Consider the following 9,012-nt stretch of genomic DNA (forward strand, 5'->3'; position numbering starts at 1 on the left):
TGTGAGTTGCAATCAAAATGTGCATGAATGCACACACAGGTGCATGCAGATATGCAAGACACTCAAGCACATGCACAGATATGCCTGCACCTGCACACACCTGCATACACACACCTGCATGCACACACGCATAGCATACCCATGTTCAATGCATTGCACACAATGCACACACCTGTATACACATCCACACACACAAACCACTCATAGATTTCCCACTGCTCTGATCACCGTCTCAAACACTTTATAGTGTTTTCACATTTCTTAGGCTTACCTTCCTCACCCTGCCAGACTAGGAGCTATGAAAGGCCAAGCACTTTGGTCTCTCTGGTTCATGGCTGTGCCCCCAAACCTAGAACAGTGCCTGACACACAGGAGGTTCTCAATAACTATATGATAACCGTGCGGATGACAAGGCCAGAAGGGAGGGCAGGGGCCTTCCTTCTCCCGCCTCCACCTGAGTCACATCTTCAAATGCCTCAGGATGGTGTGAGAGATCTTATGAGTGAGAGTGAGATGGGGCTGGGCCAGGGGTTTGGGGACAGGAAGAAGAGGGTGAGTGGGGAAAGGGGAGGGGCTGAGCCCCAGCTCTAAAGGCAGCCCCAGGGACCCACGGGCGCCTGTCTGCAGTGCGAGAAGCCCAGGAGGGTTGGGCAATCGTGGTTTCCTCCCAGCCCACAGGACACAGCTTTGCCAGCCCAGTCCCAGGCGTCTTGGCCTCGTCTGCTCTGGCATGGAGGAGACAGTCGTGCGGCCCTCCGTGTTCGTGGTGGATGGACAGACGGACATCCCGTTCACGAGGCTGGGGCGCAGCCGCCAGAGACAGCCCTGCAGCGCTGCCCGGCTAGGTCTGGGCTTCCTGCTACTGCTGCTGGCAGCTGGACTGGCCATCCAGGGCTGGTTCCTGCTGCAGCTGCACTGGCGCCTGGAGGCCATGGCCCACCCCCTGCAGGTAAGTGGTACTGGGGTCCTGAAGCCAGTGGGTCCCCTGTGTCACAGTGCACTTCTACATGTGTGCATGTGTGTGTGTTCAGGACAGAAGACAGACTAAGAGCAGCCCAGGGTAAGTTAATTCACCTCTCTGAACCTCAATTTCCTCATCTGTAGAATGGGCCTGATAATCAGTGTCCTCATAGGGAATAAAATATGATGTGCATGGGTGCCTGGCTGGCCCACAGCAAGCATTCAACCAATGGGAACTGACATTTTTTTAAAAAAATTGAGATATAGTTGGTATAGAACATTGTGCGATTTTAAGGTGTATAGCATAATGACTTGATACACTGACACTATAATAGGGTTGCCATGGCAGGAGTTCCCGTTGTGGTTCAGTGGGTTAAAAACCCCACTAATATCCTTGAGAATGCAGGTTGGCTCCCTGGCCTCCATCAGTGGGTTAAGGATCCAGCATTGCTGTGAGCTGTGGTGCAGGCTGGCAGTTGCAGCTCTGACTTGACCCCTAGATTGGAAACTTCCATATGCACCTCCCAAAAAAATTGGGTTGCCATGGTAGCTTTATGGTGTCACATAATTACCATTTCTTCTAGTGGTGGGAACACATAAAATCTAATTTAATGTTGAAACACAGTTTATGTTTAAGTTGAATGTTTATAACACAGTTCTGTGGTCTGTAACCCCTGGAAACCACATTCTGATATGGCTGATTGTTATCAGCCATACCCTGATCACCCTTTTTGGGGCTGTTACTAGTCCATGTTGTCCAAGTCTATGAAAATCTCTTCCTCAGTTTCCCACTGGCTGTGGAGGTCTCTGCCTGTCTGTCTGCCAGACCTGCAGATCTGCGTGTCCCACGATGTGTCCACATGGTCTTGGCCTTTTTGTGCTTCCAAGCCCTTTCTCCTCATGGCTGGATCTGATGGCTACAGGCCCATGTGGACCTGTGCCGCTCTCCTGCCTACGTGGACCCACATGTCTACACTCTAGCCCGTCGACAGCCCATGTGCGTTGACGTTGCATATCTGCACTTCTAAGGGTCTCTGTGCACAGTCCCACATGGCTCCATAAACCCGTGCCTCCATGTATCTGCCTCCACACGTGTCTTGGTATGTCACCTAAGTGTCCAGATCTGGGCCCAGTGTCATGTGTCCACATCTACCATGGGTTAGCAACTAGGTCCAAGTGTCCAGCCATCCGGGGGTCCACGTGTCTTTGATAGCAATTTTTTAATAAATCCTTCCGTGGCGCTGGCTACGTGCCAGGTGCTGTAATTCACTTTTCATATGTAAATGTGCTGAATCCTCAGCAGGCACTTTTCACGCGTCCATTTACAGAGAGGAAAACAGGCACTGGGTGGTTACTAGCGAGCTGAGCGGTTGGGGTGAGGGGGCCAGGCGAGGGGGAAGCGTGCACGTGGCCTTGGATATGTCTGAGGAGGGTGTCTGTGCGCATGTCTGCATGTGTCTCTCAGTGGGCCCTGCAGATGCTCACCGTGGGCTGCTCTGCACTTTCAGGACAGAGGTGCAGGATCCTGGGAGCAGCTGATGCAAGGTGAGTCAGGGTCCTGGTCCCGGAAAGGGGGTGGGATCGTTCCCACGCTGCCCCCACCCCCTCAGCCCATTGCCTAATGTGATTTGCACAACCAGCCCAAACCCCACAGATGCCTGTCCCTCAGGCCGGAGAAGCAGAAGTTTGGGTTCTTCCGGAAAGGGTGGGGTTGACGCCAGGAGGTGGACTTGATGACCTCGCACTCTGGGAGGCTGGCCCTTACCCCCTCACTGCCTTCACCTCTGACCCCTGACCCTCTCTCCCCAGAGCGGAGGCCCCAGCAGGCCAATCCGGCAGCGCACCTCACAGGTGAGGGGGACCCCATGTCTTGGCATGGGGTGGGGATCAGCACATCCTGGGGAGATCAGATAGACACCCCCAACAGGTCAGAGTATTCCTTCGCTAATACAGTAATTACTCACAGCGCTGCCCAGAGCACAGGCACTGCCTAGGTCTGTGAGTTTCTAATTGCATTTATTGAATAAACCCTTTTGAGGGGCTTACTCTGAGCCACGCAATGTGATGTGCTTTATATGTGTTCATTCATTAAGTCCTTAGCGAGTACAGCTCATATCTCCATTATTCATTTATTTTTTCTTTTAGGGCCGCACCACCCATGGCATATGGAGGTTCCCAGGCTAGGGGTCCAATCGGAGCGGACGCAGCCAGCCTACCCCACAGCAAGACCCGAAAGAGGCCAGGGATCGAACCCACGTCCTGATAGATACTAGTTGGGTTTGTTAACCATCGAGCCACCAAGGGAACTCCTCACATTTCTATTTTAAGGAGAAGGAGCCTGAGGCACACAGACGTTATAAGGCTGACGGCCCAGGATGTATTCTGCCACAAGCAAGCACTGATTATTTTGGCAAGTCACTGAGTTACCCCTGGGGCCCTCAGTTTCCCCACCTACAGGAGGGGGAGGAAATGAGTTAAGATGTATGATAAAGAAGTGACTTTAGGGAGTTCCCCAGTGGCTCAGTGGTTAAGGAATCCAACTAGGAACCATGAGTTTGCGGGTCCGATCCTTGGCCCCGCTCAGTGGATTAAGGATCCAGCCTTGCCTTGAACTATGGTGTAGGTCGCAGACATGGGTTGGATCCTGCGTGGCTCTGGCGTAGGCCGACCGCTACAGCTCCGATTTAACCCCTAGCCTGGGAACCTCCATATGCCGCAGGTGCAGCCCTAGAAAGACAAAACAACAACAACAACTGATTTCGCCACCTTCTGTGCCTCCCTTTCCCCACCTGTAAAGTAAGGGAACTTGGGTTCATACATCTAAAGCTCTCAAACAGCCTAGCCCAGTGCGAGTGGGGCTCAGAGAAGGGTGGTGACTGGTCCAGGGTCACACAGCAAACGTGGGACAGGCGCTGAGCAGCCCCCTTTATATCCCTCCACAGGCGCCAACTCCAGCCTGACAGGGCGCGGGGGCCCTCTGCTGTGGGAGACGAAACTGGGCCTGGCCTTCTTGAGGGGCCTCACCTACCGGGATGGTGCCCTGGTGATCGCCCAGGCTGGCTACTATTACATCTACTCCAAAGTGCAGCTGGGCGGTGTGGGCTGCCCCCAGGGGCTGACCGGTGGCCTGCCCATCACCCACGGACTCTACAAGCGCACATCCCGCTACCCCGAGGAGCTGGAGCTGCTGCTCAGCCGGCGATCGCCATGTGGACGTGCAAACAACCCCCGCGTCTGGTGGGACAGCAGCTTCCTGGGCGGAGTGGTCCACTTGGATGCTGGGGAGGAGGTGGTGGTTCGCGTGCCGGGGGAGCGCCTGGTCCAACTCCGCGATGACACGCGGTCCTACTTTGGAGCATTCATGGTGTGAAGGAAAGGGCAGTGGTGGATTGAACAGGGGTCCGACGGGCACAGACCTCAGAGGGTCTGCCTGGGGAGGCAGAAGCCCCAGCAAGCAAAGATTCTGAAGAATCCCCAGGGAAACTGCAAATTCAGCAGTTGCAGAGCTGAGCGGGGACCACAAGGGGCCAAACCCAGCTGACCCAAGAGGTTGAAGACCCAGCAGGCATGTCGGGAGGACCAAAGGAAGCTGCAGACCCCTCCAGGAATAACACTGACCACAGACTCGGAGACTTGGGGGTCTGTTGGCCCCCCAAACAGGGATAAAGCTGATCTGCCTGATATTCAGGAAGAAGGGGGTGGGGTGGGTATTTATACTTTTGATGTGGGGGAGTGGGACTTGGGGGGTCCAGGGACTTGGCCAAGAACAGGAAACTTATCATCCTTTCCACTCTTACAAGAGTGGGCAGAGTGGGAGGGTGGGTAGATTTATTCATCCAGACTCACCCATGTGGAAAGCCCAGCCCAGCCCAGCCCCACCCATAGTCATAGTCACTGTATCCAAGTCTCATCCACCAGCTTGTGGCCACACCTCAGCCTGGCCGCAGAGTTGCACTCAGAGACACAGGCTCAGGGATGTGCTGGTAAATGGAGAGCTACAACCAGCTCCCCTGGGAGGGGAGATGCTGTGTAGTGTTGGCCAATTGCTATGGTGTAAATATTCCCACTGTGGCTAATTTCTGGCTTCCATATATATCACCAACTATCTGGCCTATCTCAGCACTGCTAAGCACTCAGGTACCACTAGGACACCACTGCTGTTTCGACACCCAAGCCAGAGCCTGGCACACAGGCACTTGAAAAATGTTTGCAGAAAGAAAAAGAGAAAGAAACAAGAGAGAGAGAGAGAATGGGGGAGGAGAGAGAAAGGTAGAAAAGGAAGGAAGGAAGGAGAGAGAGAGAAAGAAAGAAAGAAAAGAAAGAAAGAGAGAGAGAGAGAGAGAGAGAGAGAAAGAAAGAAAGAAAGAAAGAAAGAAAGAAAGAAAGAAGAAAGAAAGAAAGAAAGAAAGAAAGAAAGAAAGAAAGAAAGAAGAAAGGAAGGAAGGAAGGAAGGAGAAGGAAAGAAAGAAAGGAAGGAAGGGGAAGGAAGGACAGAGAAGGGAGAGAGAAGAAAAAAGAGAAAATGAAAGAAGGAAAGTATCTTCACAGCTACAGCATCACAGAGAATCACAAGCTCAGTCATTCCTTCACAACCACAGACATATACACACAAAGCATCAGATTCGCACACAGCCTCACACAAGTCATAGACAGCATCGAAAGCCTTCCAAGTCACGCATGCTGCATTACAACCACACAGGGCACAATCACACACGTGTCATCACCACAGCCTCAGTCATCCCCACGGGCCATATAGTCACAGGCCGTGCAAGGCTTATCACATCAGACTTCCTCATGCTGCATCACAGGAGGACCCACCACACACAAAGCATCACAATGACAGACACAGACACACAGCCTGAGGTTCCTCCTAGCCAAGATGTACACATCCCGGGGTGAGGACCAGACTCAGTCAGTAGCCCTGGACCCCATGACCACGGGTCTTGGAAATAAATGGTGGACTCTGAACCTGGGTCTGTCTATTTCTTAGGGGAAGGGTGGCTCGCAGGGCCACAGGGATAGATGGAATGACTCACAGAAGCCACTTTACAGCTGAGGAACCTGAACCCAGCTGACCCAGCAGGAAACTTGGGGGGGAACTAGACACCTCATGCCCCATTTGCCTTCCCCTCACATCCATAATTCCTGAGGAAGTAGAAGCCACACACTTCCAAGGGACCTTACTTCAGACCTCCCAGCAGAGACTGCCAGTTTGTCTACACAGCCAGTTGGAAGCTTGGAGTAACTGGGAGCATGAAAGAGTGTGGGGAAGAGCAGGTAATAATATGCATACAAATCAGATGGTTTATGCAAATGAGCATGGACCCAGGAGGTCAGACTTCCCTGGACCTAGGATGAGAGCTCAGACCTGGGAAGTGAATGGATTATTATTGTTAATGTTGACATTGTTTTTGACATTGTTGCCCCGTATTGGGGTGAAGGGAACCAGCTTTGCAATCCGATGGTTCTGCATTCGACTTCTACTCTGCCACTTCCTGGCTGTGTGACGTGGAGCAAGTCCCATCACCTCTCCGTGCCTCAGTTTCCTAATCTGTAAAATGGGAAGTAAACCTCACCTCCTAGGTTTATTGTTGAGATTAAATCAGAGGAAGAAAAAGCCATTTGGTGCAGTGCCTGGTACACAGAAGGCGCTTCATAAGTGCATGAGTGCCCTAAGTGAACTATGAAGGGGAGCATTTGTCAGGCACTCGCCCGCTGCCCGGCATCTCATGCAAGTCACATCCTTATGTATGAATCACATCTTTATCTACACCCGTGGGCAGGAGCTCCTGTTGCCCTCCCTGTTTCTGAGGTACAGACTGAGGCAGGTATGCCGTCCCCACCTGCCCCCGCCAAGGGCACCCAGCTTCGTGCCTCTCCACCCCTGGTGGGCTGGTGGGAAGTGAGACAGCCACAGATGCCCATCCCCAGCCCACACTGGAGTTTCCTTCATTCACATCATAATCTTTCTGTTTTCGTGGCTTTGGTGAGCGGACTGAACATCTGTCTCGGGTTGGAACCTCTAGTAAATTTAGCCTCAGATCATTCCTGGGAGGGGCCTCCCAGTCTTGAAGTGGAGGAGAGGGTTGAAGAAGGGGCAGGGGCAAAGAAAGAGGAGTAGGTGGGAGATGGGAAGAGACGGAGGGCAGGGAAAGATGGGGGGAGGGGAGGAGAAGAGAAAGGTGGCAGAGAGAACCCTGCAGGCGGAGAGGCTGGTGTGGCAAGGGCCCTGGTCCCCCGCTTGATTTCAGATAAGGTGTGGGAGCAGGAAGCCCTCAGCTAAGGCCAGCAACCTACTTTACAACTTCTTAGAAGTCTATCTACTAGATTTCTGCTTTCACCTCCTGTGCTCCGGTGTCTTTTCAGATTTCACCCTCCCCCCACCCCAGTCAACTCTCTCTCAAGACCCAAAGATCCGGGGGCAGGAAACTCTCCCCCTTCTCGTCCTCTCTTGCCAAGTTCCAAAGGTGGGAAACTACACAACAGCCTGAGATGACCAAGAGTTTCAAGAAAAATGAGAGTTCGTGGCTGTCCTAGTTGCCCATTGCTGCTGAAGACAAGAGTTGCTTGTTATCTGGCAGTTCTGGAAATCAGAAGTCAGAAATGAGACATGTGGGATTCAAATCAAGGTGTTGGCAAGGGCTGTATTCCTTCCAGAGGAAGGATTTGCCTCTGTGGGAGCCCAAACTAAGACATGTGTGTAGCAGACAGGAAGGTCAGCTCACCAGGACTGAAAAGAACTCAGCTTCATTTTCATTCATAGGGTGACTTAAATTGTGCAAAGATCCCTTGGCACCAGGAGGCTGAGAACTTATTATCCACAGCCTCCCCACAGGCTCCTTTCCCCAGGACAGTCAAAATTCCAGGGAGCTTAGGAAATGCCAAGGCATTAAGGGTCTCTTCAGACCCACCAGCCTTCCGCTTTTGCACTTGTAACCTATCAAGAGGGGCCGTTCTCTCTGCTACTCCCAAACCCTGCGCACAAGGCTGATTTCTTGCCCAGGTTGAAGCACAGGAAATTCTTTGAGGCTGTCTGTGGCTTCAGCTGCCCCAGAGACACCATTGAGTCATTTCCTTTGGGGGGACCTGCAGCCTCTCTGCAACAGGGAGCAGGGCTCAAGCCTCTTCTAGTGTTCCTCTTCTCTGGGGAACTTTCCGTGTTTCCAGGGTTCTTTTTTTTTTTCCGACAAGCAGGGCATGAGAACTTCCTGCCCATCCCCTAATGGGTCCTGAATTGTGTCCTCTGCCCCCAACCAAATTCATAAGTTGAAGCTCTAACCCCCAATACCTCTGTGACTGTATTTGGAGCTAGCCCTTTTTTTTCTTTTTCTTTTTTTAGGGCCACACCCTCAGCATATGGAGGTTCCCAGGCTAGGGGTGGAACTGGAGGTGTAGCTGCCGACCTACGCCAGAGCCACAGCAATATGGGATCTGAGCCATGTCTGCAACCTACACCACAGCTCATGGCAACGCCAGATCCTTAACCCACTGAGTGAGGCCAGGGATGGAACCTGCATCCTCATGGATACTAGCTGGGTTCGTAACCTGCTGAGCCACAATAGAAACTCTGGAGATAGCACTTTTAGAGAGAAAATTAATAAGGTGATTGGAGTTGGCCCTAATCCAATATGACTGGTGTCTTTACACACATGCACAGGCAAGAGCACAGAGCATGTGAGGACACAGGGAGAAGGTGGCCAACTACAAGCCAAGCAGAGAGGCTTTGGAGGGACCAGTCCTGCTGACACTTTGATCTTGGACTTTCAGCCTCCAGAACTGCATTTCTGTTAAGACACCCAATCTGTGGTCCTTTGCCATAGCATCCTAAGCAAACTAATACACCACCTTCCCTGAGAGGCACTGGAGGTGGGATCTTTTTGGGGGGGGGGGGGCGGGAGCTAAAAAAGACTCAGGACTTAGTGCTTTTGATTCTATATGTTATGATCTCTAATCCAGTACAAACTTTCCCCCTCACTTAATTAACTGACAAAGTTCCCTTGCAGCACAAGGGTTAAGGATCCAGCATTGTCACAGCTGTGGCACAGATTGCAA

At 52.2% G+C, this 9,012-nt stretch overlaps 1 protein-coding gene across 1 annotated transcript; it reads left to right on the top strand.

Moving 5' to 3' along the window:
- The first annotated feature begins 588 nt into the window (after positions 1–588).
- On the top strand, positions 589–4,663 carry TNFSF14 (TNF superfamily member 14). Its single transcript, XM_047777334.1, has 4 exons — positions 589–949; positions 2,469–2,505; positions 2,770–2,811; positions 3,903–4,663. The coding sequence occupies exons 1-4, from the start codon at positions 731–733 to the stop codon at positions 4,328–4,330; spliced, it is 726 nt and encodes a 241-aa protein (XP_047633290.1). The 5' UTR covers positions 589–730; the 3' UTR covers positions 4,331–4,663.
- The last annotated feature ends 4,349 nt before the right edge of the window (positions 4,664–9,012 follow it).

Source organism: Phacochoerus africanus, chromosome 4, assembly GCF_016906955.1.
Source record: "Phacochoerus africanus isolate WHEZ1 chromosome 4, ROS_Pafr_v1, whole genome shotgun sequence".
NCBI lineage: Eukaryota > Metazoa > Chordata > Mammalia > Artiodactyla > Suidae > Phacochoerus > Phacochoerus africanus.